The 20,403-nt window shown below is 40.2% G+C and overlaps 1 protein-coding gene across 2 annotated transcripts in view; it reads left to right on the top strand.

Annotated features, from left to right (window-relative positions):
• The window catches only part of CDH20 (cadherin 20), a 334,567-nt gene that overhangs the window by 274,687 nt on the left and 39,477 nt on the right, over window positions 1–20,403 (top strand). For both annotated transcript variants that reach the window (XM_075270928.1, XM_075270927.1), the window contains 2 exons: window positions 313–607; window positions 5,827–5,946. In XM_075270928.1, the coding sequence (XP_075127029.1) occupies window positions 313–607; window positions 5,827–5,946 (415 nt within the window). The remainder of the gene's footprint in view (window positions 1–312; window positions 608–5,826; window positions 5,947–20,403) is intronic.

The raw sequence follows: 20,403 nt of genomic DNA, 5'->3' as shown, positions 1-20,403 counted from the left end.
TTAAAAACACACGTGCACAAATTGGCAGTATTATGTATGCACTGAGTGAACTGTAGATCACGGTGCAAGCAAAATAGGGTGATTTATCCCCAGAAACATGTTTGCAACTTGACAGTACTATGAATAGATCATCAATATTAAATCGGGGCATGCACAAAAGTATGAAGGGATTTCCTATACCAAAAACTGTATCACACATTGTATATGTTAAGAACTGCAAAAAAGTACGAACGCACTTATTCTGGTGGTATAGCAATAACTGACATATACTTTTGGACTGCATTATTGAAATATTTTATTTCTTTTTAATAGCTTCATTCCGATATGGACGGTGGAGATGGCTCAATAAGATACATACTTAATGGTGATGGAGCAGGAACTGTGTTCACGATTGATGATTCTACGGGTGACATTCATGCTATACAAAGACTGGATAGGGAAGAAAGAGCTCAATATACCCTCAAGGCTCAAGCTTTAGATAGAAGCTCTAATATGCCCATGGAACCCGAGTCTGAATTTATCATTAAAATCCAGGACATAAACGATAATGAACCCAGGTTCCTTGATGGACCCTACACAGCTTCTGTACCAGAGATGTCACCAGTTGGTAAGCACATGAGAAAACCCAGTTACGAAATGTCCTGTTCTGTCACTGTTATACTGTATGTCTTCTAGTTCAGCAATTAAATCTTATACTCCTTTAGTTAATGTGACATATTAACAGTCATAGCTGAATGGAGAAGTAAGTGCGTGCGAGCTGGTTGCGAGGCTAAAACACATCTATTTCATAGGAGAGTACAATAATCACACCACAGACAGCTGCATAATGGAACTTTCTGGTAATTACTATTGCGATGGTAATACATCTGACAGCACACGGGATTAGACCACCATGGCTTTGCTTTGTCTTTCAGTAGGTTAACCTGACGCATATCATTATCTTCCCAGAACAGCATTTACTCTGCTGCATACATTTTTCTTTACCAATATGAATAGATTTTCCTGCCTTGATTAATATATTACAATAAAAAGGTCTTATTTTAAAATAAATTGAGAATAAGGTAAAGCATGGAGGCTCGGTGTAGAAAATAGGCTAATACAAAAATACAATGGTTACAACACAATAGGTTTTTCCTGATGTTTAAACTTAGTCCCACCTCTTTACCTTCTTTTATATTCCTTACTTTTGTTTAAAACATAAATACATACTGTTTGTATAAAATGAACACAAGAAGTCTATGAAATAATACAACGCTGCAAATTAGTATCTCACTGAACCTTCCCCAATAGATCTATATATACTGTTCCCACTGCATCCTTATGTATAGAACATCACTGCATCAGGCTACATTCACATCTAGGTTTGGCTATCCATTGTTCTGGCCTTAATGGGGTCCATCTGGTGTCTGCCAAATGTCTATTTTTTTAACTGAAATTAATGGTTGAAATATTGGGCTTATAAAGAAAAATAGAGAACTGTAGATGGCACAGCTTATAATTCCAAATGAAATGTATAGTCAGGACAAGCAATGAAGATCAGCTAAAGTCCTTGGAGTATAAAAGAGCCAAGGAAAACGATGGAGGTGCACAACTACCCGGAAAAAAGCTGAACAGGTGATAGAACGAAAAAGAGCAGTAATGGGTGGGCACTCACCAAACATTCTCCAAAGGACGACAGTCGTCTTCTCTTTTCTCTAAAACATATCCTTTTATTAGGTGCATAAGTAAAAGAAATCCAAAGGAAGGGAGTGATAGCACAATTGGCAAAAAAGAGGCTACATCTGAAGCTAATTAGTGGTCTATTTTTAGCTCTCTGGGATAGTATAGAATCTGACTCAATAATATTCCAATTCTGGTGGATTGCACTTTTAATCTGGTTGGCCATGGGGCTGTACTTAAAGGTAAAACTGAACCTTTCCTCCTTGTCCTTTTTCTGTTTTTTACGATTGCCTGTAAGTAGTCTTTCCCTATCCATTGATCTTGCTCTTTCATGAGCTTTATCTATATTATTGGCTGGATAGCCCCTTCGTAAAAGACGTTCCCTCAATTCATCAGCCTGTTCTTCAAAGGTTTTTTCGTCACTATTAATACGTTTTAATCGAATGAACTGGCTATAAGGAATAGAATTTTTAACTGAATAGGGATGAAAACTATCGTAATGCAACAAGGCATTGGTGGCAGTGGGTTTACGATAAACCTCTGTTGTTATACCTGTTTCGGATTTCCTTACCAAAACATCTAAAAATTCAAGAGCATTACTCTCAATCTTAGCTGTAAATTTCATATTAGAGTCATTAGTATTCAAATAGTCGACAAAGTCAAAGAAATCTATATCAGAACCCAGCCACAATAAAAAAAATGTCATCGACATAACGCAGGTATAGGGAAATGTATTTGGAAAACCTATTTCCTGACGTATAAACGTACTTGTCTTCAAAGTCGGCAAGGAAAATATTTGCATATGTACAAGCCAATGGTGTCCCCATCGCTGTTCCATCTATCTGATGGTACCAGCGATCGTCGAACATAAACGCATTATTGCCCAATACTAACTCTACCCCTTTTACGATAAAGTTAACGAGATGTTCCTCCTTTTTAGCATGTTTTAGAATATTCTCTATGGCTTTTATACCTTTATTTTGTGGGATTCTGGTATAGAGACTCTCCACGTCAATCGATGCTAATCGCATTCCTTTTTCAAAAACTATCTCGTTCAGATGCCTTAAGAAATCATTTGTGTCCTTTACGTAGGCTGGTATAAGGGGCAGTAAAGGCTGTAAAAGCCAGTCGATGTATTGGGATAAAGGTTCCGTAGCTGAACCTACTCCCGACACAATAGGTCTCCCAGGTGCACTGGCATTTTTTAATTTGTGCAACCAGAAGGACGAACTCCAGGTCTTGAGCATAAAAACGTTAGAACAAAGGGTCCAGAATTTAGCTGAGAAAGAGACCCGTTTGTTCTGGACTGTTAACTCTTTGAAATCCTATGATACCAGCGGTAGGGTACCACGTGGGTTAAGAGTTTACAAGGAGCCATCTATCTTTCAAAATGACACTGTGTTTATGCAAGAATGGAAGCAACTTCACTTGGAACATTCTCAAAAGGTTTTACGTTTGGTTCTTAAGAGAAACGAAGAAGAATATGGGTCCGTTACAGCAGAACTGTGTAAAGCAAAAACAGAGTTAAGAACGAGACTCAGTGAACAACAATTTGCTGTTACTAATAAGCGATTAGAGAAAAAGCTGACAACAACACAAGCAGAAATAAAAGAACGCAAACGTGATGTTTATTCGGGACAAGAATGACTTCGATCAAGGAAAAATCTTTGATTGGAGTGAAAAGAACAAACAACAGCAATTTAATAGAAGAAGGATTAGGTCCAATGGATCCTACAAGGGTTTCAAGGCTAAGAATCCTAACAATAATAAGAAACAGAAAGTGAAAGAGTACTGGACCTCAGAAACTGATACATCTGATGATCAACATTCTGATTCAAGTAATAAGGACAATCCATCAGCAAAAAGACGTCAGGAAATAGGTTTTCCAAATACATTTCCCTATACCTGCGTTATGTCGATGACATTTTTTTTTTTTTTTATTGTGGCTGGGTTCTGATATAGATTTCTTTGACTTTGTCGACTATTTGAATACTAATGACTCTAATATGAAATTTACAGCTAAGATTGAGAGTAATGCTCTTGAATTTTTAGATGTTTTGGTAAGGAAATCCGAAACAGGTATAACAACAGAGGTTTATCGTAAACCCACTGCCACCAATGCCTTGTTGCATTACGATAGTTTTCATCCCTATTCAGTTAAAAATTCTATTCCTTATAGCCAGTTCATTCGATTAAAACGTATTAATAGTGACGAAAAAACCTTTGAAGAACAGGCTGATGAATTGAGGGAACGTCTTTTACGAAGGGGCTATCCAGCCAATAATATAGATAAAGCTCATGAAAGAGCAAGATCAATGGATAGGGAAAGACTACTTACAGGCAATCGTAAAAAACAGAAAAAGGACAAGGAGGAAAGGTTCAGTTTTACCTTTAAGTACAGCCCCATGGCCAACCAGATTAAAAGTGCAATCCACCAGAATTGGAATATTATTGAGTCAGATTCTATACTATCCCAGAGAGCTAAAAATAGACCACTAATTAGCTTCAGACGTAGCCTCTTTTTTGCCAATTGTGCTATCACTCCCTCCCTTTGGATTTCTTTTACTTATGCACCTAATAAAAGGATATGTTTTAGAGAAAAGAGAAGACGACTGTCGTCCTTTGGAGAATGTTTGGTGAGTGCCCACCCATTACTGCTCTTTTTTGAAATATTGGGCTTGCAGCCCTTTTATTGTCCAGCAAATTTTGATAAATCTCCATCAGATCTGTGGTTGGGTTATTCAACTCCATCAAGAGAATAATGAGTACCATACCGTACCGTAGATGTACAGAGTTCTTCTTATAATCTCAGATGTTTCGATAGTAGAACCTTCATCAGTGGGAGGACCAGGTACCAAGTGAGGTGTAAATTAGGTGCATCACAGTGAAAATCATGAACAACAGGGAATCTCTCAATAATGTGGCAAGAACCACTACAAGTGAAGGATGCCATTTACAACTTGTGTGTCGCCGGAGGAGGAGTCAGGGAACTGACACAGGGGACTGACTCCTCCGGAATCACGCACGCATTGTACAAGGCAAGTTTCATTTCTAGTTGTTCTTACCACATTATTGAAAGAAGAGAAGAAGAAAAATACGGCACCGAGCTGACCCTATTGTAGTAAATTCAGCACAAGTATGAGTAAAGGTAAGCAAATGGAAAGTCACTCACCTTAGGGGGTTGTGTAGGACACAACAACCCCAACATTTAAAAAGATGTTAGAAACCGAGAGGGAAGCAGCTGGAAGAAACGTCACTGGGACGTAGAGGCATCAACAGACTGGGACCAAAATCTTCAGAAGGTTTGGCAAGGAGAAGCGCTCACCCAATTGGATAACGATATGTTTATTAAGCCTGAGCCTGAACTCGGAATCACTAAGACTCCCAGCTGCTCTGGGAAGGTGATTTATTGCACTTGATAAAGGGCCTAAGTGCCTGAAACGCGTCGTGCCTTAATAAACATATCATTATCCAACTGGGTGAGCGCTTCTCCTTGCCAAATCTTCTGAAGATTTTGGTCCCAGTCTGTTGACACATTATTGAAAGGACTCAGCACTGTGGGAAAAACTGTAATGCGTTTCAGCCTCATTTTTTCGGGCAGCGCTTTTTCGCTGCAGCCTGCAACGTAGGCCATTTTAAAAGTTTCCCAGTTACCACCAGCAGTCACATGGAATTTGTGCAGAGGTCACTAACCTAAAGTTCTGATCTGAATTTAATATCTCTTTCAGTGCCAAGAATAAAGCTTTCATGAATATATCTAACTGGTAAATGTGAAAGAAGTCTTTATTATAATACAGATTATTTACATGTATAGCACATACAGAAACAGCAGTGAAATGAAAGACATTCATAGTCCAGAGAACAGGTGGTTAAAGCAGTCATCATGTCGACTATGAATGGTGAATCCAATATGTAAGTGGACAGAGAAGCATTAATAGCCTTCTGTAGCTTATCTCTAAAAATGGTTTCTTCATTATATTGTTAGGATACATTAGTGGAATGGAAGATGTGTCTGGCAATTAATCTTCCCCTGACAGGTGGTTAAACAGTTAGTGTTGCTGTCATTATGCAAAGTTTGCAAGTTTTTTTTGTTTTTTTTATTGAAGAGGCTAAATTAGATTTTCAGCTCTTAATTTAAAAAAGGTCAATGTTTTCTATTTTTGTCAGGTACCTCTATTATCCAGGTGTCAGCAACAGATGCAGACGATCCTACTTATGGAAGCAGTGCAAGGGTTGTGTACAGTATTTTGCAAGGACAGCCATATTTTTCTGTGGACTCTAAAACAGGTAATTACTGAGGTTGCTAACTTTGCATGGTGACTCAGAAGGCATGGGGATGCTTGTTAATATGCTTTTGATATTGTTTCATTGATGTAAAAAAAAAAAAAAGATTTGCTTATATTGCCATTAGTCAATTTATAAATATTTAGCTATATCTGGATAGATAGATAGATAGATAGATAGATAGATAGATAGATAGATAAGATTGTTTTAGTAACCAAGTAGGTTATTTAGACAGAATCTTGGAGTAAGGCAAGATGCATTATATTAGACATTGCTAGATAGGTTGTGTTTTTTTTACATTATACTATACTGGGCAGACCAATTTAAACCTAACTGTTCAGGTGATTTCTGTTGAATGCAGGGTACTGTATCATATCAAAACCTGGCACTCACACTATTCAGCTGTCCACAGTAGGTGATACACAAAGAATGGAGCAGGACGCAGATAGCAGTGTAAGGCCTGGTTCACATCTGCATTCGGTATTCCATTAGGGGAGTCCGCATGGGGACCCCCGAAAGTAATACTGAACTCATTGTCAAGTGGTGAGCAATGAAACCACATGTACCCCATAGACTATAATGGAGTACATATGTTTTCTGCAATGTGTCCACAGTACTTTCCTCTTTGCATGACCGCATTATAGTCTATGGGGTCCATGTGCTTTCAGTGCTCACCGCTTGTCAATGCGTTCAGTATTCCATTCAGGGGGTTCCCCATGCAGACTCCCCAAACAGAATACTGAATGCAGATGTGAACCAGGCCCAAATGTAGTGATGGAGTCAAATAAATAGGAGCTGATCTGCAATAACAGGTCTGGCCACTACACAGAGAACATGACCAACTATTTCCTGTTCCATTCTCTGTGTATCAATTGCTGAGAACAGCTGATCAATGAGGGTGTCCGGTATTGAACACTCCCCAATATTGTATTGATGTTTAAAGTAGGATTTGTGACAAAAAAAAGGCTGAACAAATTCCTTGAGACAGTGAGAGTCCTGTTTATCCAGCCCACACAGTCATAAATATATTTCCTTCTATCAGTTTATCCACTGATAAACTGAAACAGGAATTGGCCTAGATTTCAGGTACAGCTCATGCCAGCTTTGTCATGGCCTCCTTGGTATCTTCCCCACTCTGTCTATTCTGTGGTGAGTGGTACAGAGAAAGAACAATGTTCTGTATATGTAGCACAAAAAGATGTGCCATGTTTACTGGCAAAGATGGGATAGTAAATTTCTCCTATAGTATCTGTACATGTCCAGTCAAAATAAAGAGTAGGGGTAAAGTAGGGCAAATCTACTTTATTGGGAAATGTTTTAGACATTTAGTTGCAAACTAAAAATAGAACAGTTAATGGTTTATTTTTTGTCAATTAACAAAATTAAGTAAATGAATAAAAGAAAAATATAAATAAAATCAATATTTGGTCTGATCAGCTTTTTCCTTCAAAACAACACCATTGTTCTAGATACACTTGCACACAGTTTTTGAAGGAACTCAGCAGGGAGGTTGTTCCAAACATCTTGAAGAACTAACAAGAGGTCTTCTGTGGATGTCGGCCTGCTCAATTCCTTCTCTTAATGTCACTTAAGTTAATCTGAGATACATTTGGTGATTTTGTGATCTGGGCTCTATGGGAACTTTTGGGAAATTAACTCAGTAGCAGCAGCGGAGCGGACCCAAACAGTCAGAGACAGGGACACAGCGTCTGGTAAAAACAAGATTCTGCCGGTGTTTTGATTTTGAAAAAAAAATAAACAATTAAAATACAGCCTTAACTTCATGAAAAAATTACAATACAAACCTGCTCGGCTGAGCTCTAACTAAACAAAAACTTCCCTCACTATACAAGTATCTTACTACCAGCCATTCAGGAAAATATAACATATCAATGACAAGATTTTCTCACCAGACTCACAGACCCAGACATGTCCTGTCTCCTCCCATGGTCTGTCCAGAAGTGCAGGCTCTGCACCCTTTTATGGCCCAGTAATGCGCTGCAACTGGGCTGAGATATACCAAAGACCTGGAAAACCTGTAACAGATTAATGACCACCATAAGGAGTAACCTCAGGGAGATATAGCGACATTCTATCACCCTGCCTGTCACCTTCTCACAGGGTCATATCATTACTTCCAGGATTCCTCCCCCGAAGGTTCTTCATGCAAAATATTGATTAGATATGTATTTCTCTTATGTTTATTTATTTAATTTTATTGTTTGACAAACTATTAACACTTCTATTTTTGAAAGCATTCTTACTAAAGATGAGCGAGTAGCACGCACCCATAAGTATGAATGGAAGCGGCCAGCAAGCAGACTTTGCCGGTGGCCGGCTGCTTAACCCTCTGCATGCTGGTTGCGTCCATTCATTCCAATTTTTCCACACCTGTCTAAAACTTTTTCATGATAACTTATATTGTTAATATCCAGGTAGACTGCATACCCTATAATATTAATGTCCTGTACACCATACGTTACAGTAGCACCTACTGATGTATCTGAAGGGTGTTTGGGCATGTGTACAGGATTGTCACTTAGTATTATACTAAATATGTCCATCTTCAATATAAACCATGTTGGCCACTCATGACATAGGCAATTGCTGGGGACAATGCAATAAGAAGATGAAGTTCCTTTTATTCCTCTGTTAGTGGGAATAGATAGATTGTACAGTATAATTCCCCTCCAAATTGCACATCTAATAATCACTAAGTGCATTCAATAAGTGTTCTTGTTTTAGACAAGTGTACGTTTGTATTTATCATAATGAAATTATTTTAAATATTTAAATAAAATATAACAATCATAAATGAAGAAGGAATCAAAAAAACAAAAAAAATCGAAAGAACCCCCATTATAAAAAAAACTTACGCGTTTCAAGACTATAGAGTCTCTTTTTCAATGTGTTTTTATGGGGGTCTTTTCAATTTTTTTTGTTTTTTGTTTCCTTCTTTATTTATGATTGTTATATGTTATTTTATTTTTTGCTGAATTAAAAGTTATTTTTTACGGACTTCAGAGAGCTGCCAGTTTTTCCCTTTTTTGTTCCTGTTTCTAGTTATTTTATACATGGATGTACTTTGATAGGCTGTTTCATTCTAAAACTACTATACTTACATAGTTCTAAATAGTAGCAACAGTAGTCTATGATATCACATCAACGATAATTTTATAGTACTATTACATACATTTCTTTTAAAATCTCTTAGTGTTATAAAATAGAAATTACATAAATTTCTAGGAATAATAGCAAGTCGAGGCAGTACCACTGTCTGTGCCCAATGATGTCTTCTATATTCCACTTCTCACAGACAGATGCAGTGGATATTGTAGGAGCCCGCAGATTCCAATATATTAAATAGGTTGACCTGTTTAGGAAAATATCATCCACTTCATCTCCACAGCCCTGATACTACCTAATAGCGTTTGTTAACAAGATTGCAACTGAAAAATGACATAGACATTGTGTGACCAGTGCAGCCCATAAATGCCCTTTACAATACTGAGGCCAGTTACTGACAGCAGCAGTCATGTGGTATCAATGTGTAAGGTTCTGTGGATACCCACCTTATCTGGCTGTTCTTTCCCTGGTCCACACAAACAATAATGTAGATAAATGCAGGAGGTATTCCATGAGCTGTTCACACTACATGTGTGTTCTAACAGAGGCATAGCACAGCATAGTGTGATATAGTTTGGTGGACTGTAGTTGTTGTTAGGGGTTTTACACTAACTTTTTCAGTGAAATATTTCCTGAGATAGCTTCTTATCTACCCCCCAACTACTTATGCTAGGTTCACACCTGCGTTCTTCTTTCCATTCTGTGCTTTCCGTCTTCTGCATGCCAGAAGACGCAAAGCACAGACCGGGTCCGGCCGTGAGCGGCGTAGAGCGTTTTATGCTCTCCGCCGCGAAACCGGATTTTTTAATCCGGACACAGAGTACTGCATGTCTGACTCTGTGTCCGGATTATAAAACCCGGTTTCACGGCGGAGAGTATAAAACGCTCACCGCCGCTCACGGCCGGACATCTCTCTCACCCATTCAAATGAATGGGTGAGAAAGACTCCTGCAGGTTTCCGTCTCCTGCTCTATTTTATGTAGGAAACGGAAACCTGCATAACGGACACCTGGGCGCCGATGTGAACGAGCCCTTAGGCTAAGTTCACAACTGCACTGGAGTTAGAGAAACCACCAGGACATTTCTGTCCACCCAGTGGCATAACTAGGAATGGCGGGGCCCCGTGGCGAACTTTTGACCCCAGAGTATAATAATCGGAGACCCAGGGGAATAAAATCATAAAAAACCACTGTTACTTACCTGTCCCCCGGCTCCTACGCTGTCTTCTCTGCTGCCGTCCTTCTTCTATGACGTCGGTTGTCACATGACCCGGGACGCAGGCCGGGTTCATGTGACGTCAGAGACGTCAGAAAGGACGTCAGGAAGGAAGCCTGGCCAGGATCATGGAGAGGTAAGTAACAGTGTTTTTTTCCGAAAAGACCCCCGAATATAATGATAGCAGCAGTAGCAGCTGTCACCGGGCCCCTAATGTCCCGGGCCCTGCGGCAGCTGCCTCTGCTGCTATGGCGGTAGTTACGCCACTGTGTCCACCAATATAAAACCGGTGGACACCCAACGGACACCTGTCCATGGGTTACCACCGTTTTAGCGGTCTGACTCTACATCGTTTGGGTCCCCTGGCAGCCCCAAACAATGGAGATCCCTTCACAGATGTGAACTTAGCCTGACAAGATCTGCCCCTTGTTCTTGTGTTTAGTTTTTTTCTATAAACACTTACCTTCTGAACTTTATTTATATCTTTGGTAATGTGAAAAAAATAGCAGTTACCCACGGACACCTGCAGACACCATAGACTATAATGACATACTTATAGACATACTTATGTTTTCTCCTCATACATAGAAATCTATGGAGGGGGGAGGGGGAAGTGGCGTCTGACTGATTTATTGCCTGATTCTGAGCAGTGGTAGAAGAGCTCTGACTTGCAACAGCAGCAGCAGCCTCCCCTTCCATAGACTATAAAAAAGTAATTGAGCCTGATAAGTGGAGAGAAAAACATGTATTTAATAAGCTATATTGTTTCTTATATGCATATGAAGCATTCATTTATGATAAATTGTTTTATAATTGGAGCTATGCTTTACATTCATATTCACTGCATGGGCCTGGTTATAACCAAATCTTCTTATTACACTTCTTCACTATGCCAGAGGTATTATAATACCCAATATAAGTCCAATATAAGTCCCAATATAAAATTCTGCACATGAAAGGAATTGCTGCATTTGTGGTGAAGACGTAATATTTTGTAGCTTCACATTGTAATGTTTTTTTATTAAACCACTTGTTTTATAGCTCACCCTTTTCTTATCTAGTCTTTGATCTTTTATCATGTCTATTGTTTAAGCTTTGCTCATATCTTTCTTATGTTTCTATAGATTAATGTTGTTCTACTTATTGAAGGGAGAGGGGGTTAAGTATGATGTTCTTCTGTTTATGACCACATCCTACTCTATTATGATCTTTATATTGCTCAATGTATGTTCCTGTTCACTACACAGAAGACCATATAATACAGAGCCCACTCCTCACATAATACCTCTTCTCCCATTATCATCAAAGACTTCCATACCATTTGCTGTGTTCTTCACTATTGTTTTCCCTCCTTCTCTGCTCTAATTACTTTCCTGGCAATACATCCTACTGGCAGTCCTGTCCCTGTAATTATCTAAGCCCCACTTTCTTCTTGCAATCCATTTCCAAGTCTCTGTTTTATTTCTATAAATAATCCGTCTCATAGTCATTAGCTTAAAATGACAGAAGTACATCAAATTCCAGAGTTGCACTTCTGTGAAAAGGCTCAGCTGCAAAGCATTCAGCAACCATCTAAAACTTTAACCTAAAAAAAAACTTTCACTAATACACTATAACACTTCAATGTTCTGAAGACATTGTTTTTTAAGTGGACGTAGTGTATTGTAATCTGTACCTAACACTGGAAAATATCACTTTTGGAAAGTACTGTAGATAGTCACTGACCAAAGCATTTCATTAGGTGTGCATACATAGGCGTACAGAGACATACAAGTCATTCCTACTCCGCTAGGGATTCTGGGTAAAATAATATGCAAATTTATTCTCCAGGATGTAATTAGGAGACACACACTCTCCCTAATGTGTATGATTATCCCCTGACCCTGGTCTATAGTCTCTCACTCTGCCAAATCAGTATCCCTGCACTATGCTGAGGAGGTCCAAAAGACCGAAACAGCGCTGTCCATAGCTGGGATTCTGTTCCTTTTGGAATAGAAATACTAATTTGGCAATAAACTCTGCATCATGTCAGTAGGCTTTTTAACTGAGTCATGCATGATGTTAAGGGGGCTGTCCCATGCACTGTTCTCCTAATTACATCCTGGAGAATACTTTAAAAATTGTGTAAGTGTACATAGAAGAATTGATGCTGTTTCAAGGCAAAAGCTGGTCACACTAAATATTGAAATGATTTATATTTCTGTCTTGTGCATTCACTTAGGGATAGTTCACATGGGGTAAAATGGTCAGGATTTTGACATGGAATCCACGTCAAAATCCTGCTGCCTCCCATTGAAATCAATGGGAGCCGGTCATTTTCTTTTTCCACGAGCAGGAAAGAAGCAAGCTGCCCTTTCTTCAGGTGGATTCCGCGGATTCATTTGGGCCTAATCCGGAGCGGAAAGTCGCGACAGAATGTGTTCATGCAGAAACCCGTGTGAACTAGCCCTCAATTTTGTCACCCATTGTCGCTCTCACACACCTCACTGGCTGAGGTTTCTTCTGAGTGCCCTCTACCCTTTGCTGTGATATTACCTCTGGAGATGAGCGAACACTATTTGTTCCGAATAGCACGCTCCTATAGAAATGAATAGACATAGCCGGCACGGGGGGGTTAAGCGACCAGCTGCCGGCAAAGTCTGCGTGCCGGCCGCTTCCATTCATTTCTATGGGAGCGTGCTATTCAGAACGGCTGTTCCGAATAGTGTTCGCTCATCTCTAGTTACCTCTTCAACTCATTGTTGCTGATGATCTTTGCCAGGGCTCAGATTTTTTTTTGTGTAAAGCACATCCTCTGGCTCAGTGGTTGCTTTTATGTCTTGGCCAATGTCAGACAGTGCGTTAATGTAGAAGTTGCTCCATCCCTGGTTATTTAGCCATACAATGCTCCTTAACCAATTTAAAAGAACTTCTTGCTCCCTTAGTCAGTCAGGAGGATAAATCTGTTACTGAGCTTTAATAGAACATACACATTGCAAAGGGATCCATGAACTTCAAGTTATACCTCTATACTGGACTGCTGAAGCTAGGTTCACACCTGCGTTCTACTTTCCGTTCTCTGCTTTCCGTCTTCTGCATGCCAGAAGACGCAAAGCACAGACCGGGTCCGGCTGTGAGCGGCAGTGAGCGTTTTATGCTCTCCGCCGCGAAACCGGATTTTTTAATCCGGACAAAGAGTACTGCATGTCCGACTCTGTGTCCGGATTATAAAACCCGGTTTCGCGGCAGAGAGCGCAAAACGCTCACCGCCGCTCACGGCCGGACATCTCTCTCACCCATTCAAATGAATGGGTGAGAGAGACTCCTGCAGGTTTCCGTATCCTGCTCTGTTTTATGCAGGAAACGGAAACCTGCACAACGGAGAGGGCAACGCAGATGTGAACGAGCCCTTAAAGGAGTCATATATGATTTGGAGTAACTGGTGCAGTGTAAAATGAAATGGCATACCGACCTTTCCTAGGGATCAGTTGTCTGCCACTGTTGTTTCCATCTCGTGTTGGAAATCCTGAGCCTCATGTGACTGCTCAGACCAGTCAGTAAGGTACCAGTTACATAACTCATATATGGCATCAGTGAGTGTCTCTGAAGTCACTGATTGGTCTCAGCAGTCACATGAGGCTCAGGACTTCTGGCATTGCTGCCCAAGGAGGAAACAGTTTTTGTAAATCTGACTAAGAATTTAAGGATAGTTATTTATCATGACCAGCATATGCCACTCCAGTCTTCATATCCCCTGTACTGGCAGGGGATGTACCTAATTTAGCCTGTGTGCACGGACTAAAATCTATGTTAGTTCACAGCTGGCATTAACTTCATTCATCACGCATACCAGAAACCTGGTGCACATTATGGTAAATCTGGCCCCATCCCAGCACACCCTTCTCCATGTTCACTATTTAGAAAGTAGAGAGGGTGATGGAAAAACACCATTGGCACAAAATCTTTGCACCAATGTCATTTACAAAGTCACAAACCCAAGCTTTAGAACTTTTTTATGTCAGAAAGTGGTTTAAAAATATAACAAATGTCCCCCTGTTTGCGTTGTTATGGGGAACTTGAATTATTTTTCACAATGACCAATTGTCTTCCTCCTTCTTAAACACACTATAATAAAAAAAAAAAATAAAAAAAAAAATGAACACAATATTCTCAAAAATAACGCAAAACCTTTGCAACCTATCCAATTCAAAATTGCACTCCAGAATTAGATGTAAGGCACAAATTCACACACAGCTACAACATATTAGGACTTCTGAATTATTTTCTCCTAGAATGTCCATTTTTATGAAGACTGAAATTTTTCTTTCATACTATATATAAAATTGGCCATGAATTTCTATGTAACATATTTGATATAACACTTGTCTTAAATATAATTTCCATCGGCTTGTATTACTTAAACTCCTTGTCTGAACAGCATGTAAATGGTTTGACATTGGTTACATCTATATGAAAGCTTTTATCGCTCATTTCGAAAGATTATCTCTTTGTATTGATATGACACCCTCTTCATAAAACCTGCTTACTTTGACATGCATGCTTTCTAGATCAGCCCACTGTAAATGATACTTCAGTCATGTCATTTAGCTTGCATGGAGAGCACATTCATATTTCATGCACCTAAATTGTTAGATTTTCACAAATCTCAGGAGATGTCACCCTGCTGTAAAGCACTTGACTATTGCTTTCAGAGCAGCACCTTCTCCATGACTGCAGTTTCCCAGTGTTATTAGTATGATGAATGGAACATATGGAGAGGCAGCTTGTTTTACGAGGTGTGATATTTAAAATGGCACACATATTTGTGCTATGCACTTATTATTTAAGTAAATGCTCCGAAAATCCTTTGAGCGCAGACCTCTCTTCTGTATCATTATGTATCACTGATGGTTTGTATATTTACAGAGCATGAACAACATCTGTTCTCAGGTACCATGGAAACAATGCTTCCTCTGGAGCGCATTAGTGCAATGGTAAAGCCGGTTTAATTAAACAGCCCGGCCATCATTTCAATCATTTTTGGAACATGACTAACTTATAGCTTCGGTACTTCATTGAGTGCTTACTGACCTTACAGCAAAGCCTTATTCATTCCTTCTGCCCTAGATATGGGATAATTGCTAGATGAAAGATCTTTGGCCAACAATTAACACCATCAGGGCCTGCATTAACATGCATGATAGACTTGGTCAAATGTGCGTATTAAACTTTTAGCAGGTAGAAAAGGATCGGGGCAGCAGCTGCCAGATGCCTATGGAGACTACAACTAAACAGGGAAAACCCAACGTGATTGTCTATTAGATGTCTCTCACAATACATTAGGTTAATTGCATGGAAACTGAAAAATTAAATATGGCAGAAATGATATAATATCTAAAGAATTGTCTCTCTGAAAATGAACCTGTGTAATGTGTCTATGCATTAATGTGGGCGTAATTTGTAATGTAAGCCTGTGCAGTATTGTGTAATTGAATAACTCACTGGCACCTTTTTTAGAGGTTATGTGCTCCCCTCCAGAGCACTTCAGCTCTTCTCTTCGGTTGCCCACAGTGTTTCCTGTATGAACAAAGGTCAAACTATTAATGCAAGCAAAACTATCAATAAGTGTTACATTGAGGCATTAAGTAGTTAATGATCTTATATATTACATTAAGTGAGGTGAGAGGATTGGCCACATGCATATTGTGAAGATGAAGCCAATGAGAATATACTGTATCTTGCTTCAATGAGTCTATATTGTCTTCATCTTCATTTAATGAATGTATATACATATGATGATGCTGGTCTCATTTCTAAAACTCATGTTTGGTAAGTTCTTTTACAACCTCGTGCAAAAAGTCTGGTATTGCCATAGGTGTGTTTGGACCATTAAACCGCAGCTGTATAGCAACATTCTCGTGAGAAACTGGAATTTAAATTAAAAAAAATTATAAATAAATACAAGAAACTTTATAATATATTTTATTAAAGGGATTCTATCATTAACCCCTTCCCAAGTATGGTGGATGCCAAGTTTTTAACTATGGCACTTGGGCAGCTTCCATATTCATTGCGTGTCTGCTTTTTTATACAGCAGTCAGCGCTAATGTCCGTGATCACTGCCTGCACTGACTGCGGGCATTAACTCCTCTGGTGCCTCAGGTCAAAGCTGCCTTTTTACTGGTGACGGGTGGGCGCTGGAGTCAAAAACAAAAATTGAAAAATGCCTGTGGCGAGAAGGGATTAAAAAACATGTTTTAAACTAAAAGCACATAGGAATAACCTTTATAACACCTTTATTCATCTCTTACCTTTGTTGAAGGTCCGCTCTGCTTTTTTAAATTTTTCTTCATTGTGCTCAGGAAGTACATGGAGCGTTTCCCAGTGCTCAGAAAGCACAGGAGGCGTTCACTCTGTGCTCTGAGCACAGTGTTGTCATCCATTCCAGCACTGCCTTGACCACAACAAAATGGCCAACGAAGCAGCCGACTGCGCATGCCCATCGGCCATTTTGTGGTGGTCTCCTGTAAAAATAGAATGGATGACGACAACCCCTGTGCTTTCTGAATACATTGAAGAATGAATAAAAATTCAAAAATGGTGGCTCGGACCTTCAAGATAAAGGTAAGAGATGAAAAGCCTTTATAAAGGCTATTCCTATGTTCTTTTAGTCTAAAACGTGTTTTTTAATGATAGAATCCCTTTAAATAAATTTGTTTTCTTTTGCATTAAGCTACTCTTCTCCTAATTTTCACTCAGATACAGACCTCTATGGAGAAGGGAGGCAGAGAAGTAGGCTGTGATTTATTGCTTCATTCTGTAAAGTGGTAGAGTCTTATCTTGAAACATAGCAAAGTTACAAGAGCTCCCTGACTCATAGTATAGCAGCCTCCACTTACCTTAACAGTAGACTTCAAAGTAAAAAGTAAGTCAGCTTTATTAATGGGGAAGGAAACTAATTTCCTTAAGAACATATATTACAAAGTTGTTTATATTTACTTATACTATTTGTTTCTGAAAAGTTGTTTTATAACTAGAGGTACAGTCCTATGAAAAAGTTTGGGCACCCCTATTAATCTTAATCATTTTTAGTTCTAAATATTTTGGTATTTGCAACAGCCATTTCAGTTTGATATATCTAATAACTGATGGACACAGTAATATTTCAGGATTGAAATGAGGTTTATTGTACTAACAGAAAATGCGCAATATGCATTAAACCAAAATTTGACCGGTGCAAAAGTATGGGCACCTCAACAGAAAAGTGACATTAATATTTAGTAGATCCTCCTTTTGCAAAGATAACAGCCTCTAGTCGCTTCCTGTAGCTTTTAATCAGTTCCTGGATCCTGGATGAAGGTATTTTGGACCATTTCTTTCTACAAAACAATTCAAGTTCAGTTAAGTGAACTTGAATTGTTTATTTAGTTGGGAATGTCACTCACCCAGCTCTTTGGGGCTCTATCTGTTCGGGATCCCTGTCAGCTTGTGATATGCGTGAGCTGACTTTTTCCCACAGGAATGCATTGACCAGCCTTGATTGGCCGAATGCCATATAGAGTACAGCATTCGGTCAATCAATGCTGTTTCTGACGGAGGAGTCGGAGTCTAAGATCGGTCCACAGCAGTTTCCATTGTGGTCTCAGATGTAGCAGTGCTGACACAGCTCTGCTATACGGAGAAGTAGCAGAGCTCAGCACACACAGAGATGCAGCAGAGCTGAGTGTGCAGCAGGGTTCAGCGCACACTCAGCACTGCTACATCTGAGATGCAGTAGAGCTGAGTGTGCAGCAGGGTTCAACGCACACTCAGCACTGCTACGTCTCAGATGCAGCAGAGCTGAGTGTGCATTGAACCCTGCTGCACACTCAGTTCTGCTGCATCTCAGATGTAGCAGTGCTGAGTGTGCGCTGAACCCTGCTGCACACTCAGCTCTGCTGCATCTCTGTGTGTGCTGAGCTCTGCTACTTCTCCGTATAGCAGAGCTGTGTCAGCACTGCTACATCTGAGATCGGATGTAGCAGTGCTGAGTGTGCGTTGAACCCTGCTGCACACTCAGCTCTACTGCATCTGAGATGTAGCAGTGCTGAGTGTGCATTGAACCCTGCTGAACACTCAGCTCTGCTGCATCTCGGGTGTAGCAGAGCTCAGCGCACACTCAGCTCTGCTACATCTCTGGTGTAGCAGAGCTGAGCACATGGCCAGCTCTGCTTCATCTCTGATGTAGCTGTGCTGGCCATACGCTCAGCTCGGCTGCATCTCCGGAGTAGCCAAGCTCAGCGCATGGCCAGCTCTGTGTTATCTCTGATATAGCAGTGCTGGCCATGCGCTCAGCTGCATCTCCAGAGTAGCCAAGCTCAGCGCACGACCAGCTCTGCTTCATCTCCGATGTAGTAGTGCTGGCCTGTGCGCTCAGCTCAGATGCATCTCTGGAGTAGCCAAGCGCACTGCCAGCTCTGCTTCATCTCCGATGTAGCAGTGCTGGCCGTGCACTCACCTCGGCAGCATCTCCGGAGTAAACAAGCTCTGCGCACGGCCAGCTCTGCTTCATCTCCAATGTAGCAGTGCTGGCCGTGCGCTCAGCTCAACTGCATCTCCGAGTAGCCCAAGCTTAGCGCACGGCCAGCTCTGCTACATCTCGGCATAGGAATGCATTGACCAGCGTTGATTGGCTGAATCCCATACACAGTATAGCATTCGGCCAATCAACGCTGGTTCTGCCGGTGGAAGCGGAGTCTAAGTTTGGTCCACAGCAGTCTCCATTCTGGTCCGATATTAGACTCCGCCTCCTCACAGACGAGCCTCCGGCAGAACCAGCGTTGATTTGCCAAATGCTGTACTCTGTACGGCATTCGGCCAATCAACGCTGGTCAATGCATTCCTATGGGAAAAGTCAGCTCCCGCATATCGCAAGCTGACAGGGATCCTGACATAATATAGTGACTTGGGCATGTTGGATGCCCCCAGACATGCTTCCCCTGCTGTCCCAGTTGCATTCCAGGGTGTTGGCATCATTTCCTGGGGTGTGATAGTGGACTTGGTGACTCTCCTGAGTCGAATGGTGGGATCCCCTGAAATGAAGCATTTTTCCCCATAGACTATAATGGGGTTCGATATTCGTTCTAAACGAATATCGAATATTTTACAGTTCGCTCATCTCTATTTCTAATATGTCCAATAATTAAAATTTGTCCAAAAAGTTAAAAGTGTAGAAATTCAGAAGACATTACAGCAGACTGGAAAGTCTCAAAAAGTGACCTATTTTTTCATCCAGAATTTTTTGGGAAATCATTTGTTAAGAAATTTTTTTTATCTTATTTTTCATTTTCCATTATCGATATTTTAAAAATGGATTATATCCTGCAGTGCTAACTCCATTAAGTCTAATAATAGATTGACAACAATTCCGTAGGCATTTTCATTGCAGGATTCACTTCATTTAAATGACAAACATGACAGACAGGATTATAATACAGACCTCTACAGATAACACCCATAGTGACACATTTAACACCCATGCAATAACTACTGTCATTAGATGATGTTGCAGCATAGGTACTCCCCTGCACAGAGCATGCCTAGAATACACTACCATAGATCTCAATGGGTCAGTTCCAAATTACTGCTGCCTATAATCATTCTATAAAGCAAATCACTTAAAGGGGCTCTATCATTGGGAAAAGTAATTTTTAAATAATCACATCCTTGCATAGCCTATAGAAAAACTATTACACACCTACCTTTTTTATGTAAAGTGCCTCAGTGTTTTTTGACTGAGCCAGTTTTTATTCATATGTTAATTAGCCTCCAGCCAGCACAGGAAGTTCCCAGCAGCCTCCTCTCTGCTATTCTCTCCTATCTGTGTGTGCAAACAGGAAGTAGGAAGCCATCAACAGCAGCAGCCTGTGCTGTACACATACATAGGAAAGAATAGCACAGAGTGCACAATGAGAATTCCAGGGTGCACCATGAGGCTAATTAACATATGGATAAAAATGGGCTCATTCAAAACCCACTAAGGCAATTTACATACAAAAGGTACGTGTGGAATAGCCTTTCTAAAGGCTATGCAAGTATGTGCTTAGTTAAAAATGACTGTTCCCAATGATAGAGCCCCTTTAATCTTTTCCCGACCTCCAC

Source organism: Leptodactylus fuscus, chromosome 4, assembly GCF_031893055.1.
Source record: "Leptodactylus fuscus isolate aLepFus1 chromosome 4, aLepFus1.hap2, whole genome shotgun sequence".
NCBI classification, from domain to species: domain Eukaryota; kingdom Metazoa; phylum Chordata; class Amphibia; order Anura; family Leptodactylidae; genus Leptodactylus; species Leptodactylus fuscus.
The sequence above is the reverse complement of the archived record's forward strand: the minus strand, read 5'-3'. Positions and strand labels throughout refer to the sequence as shown.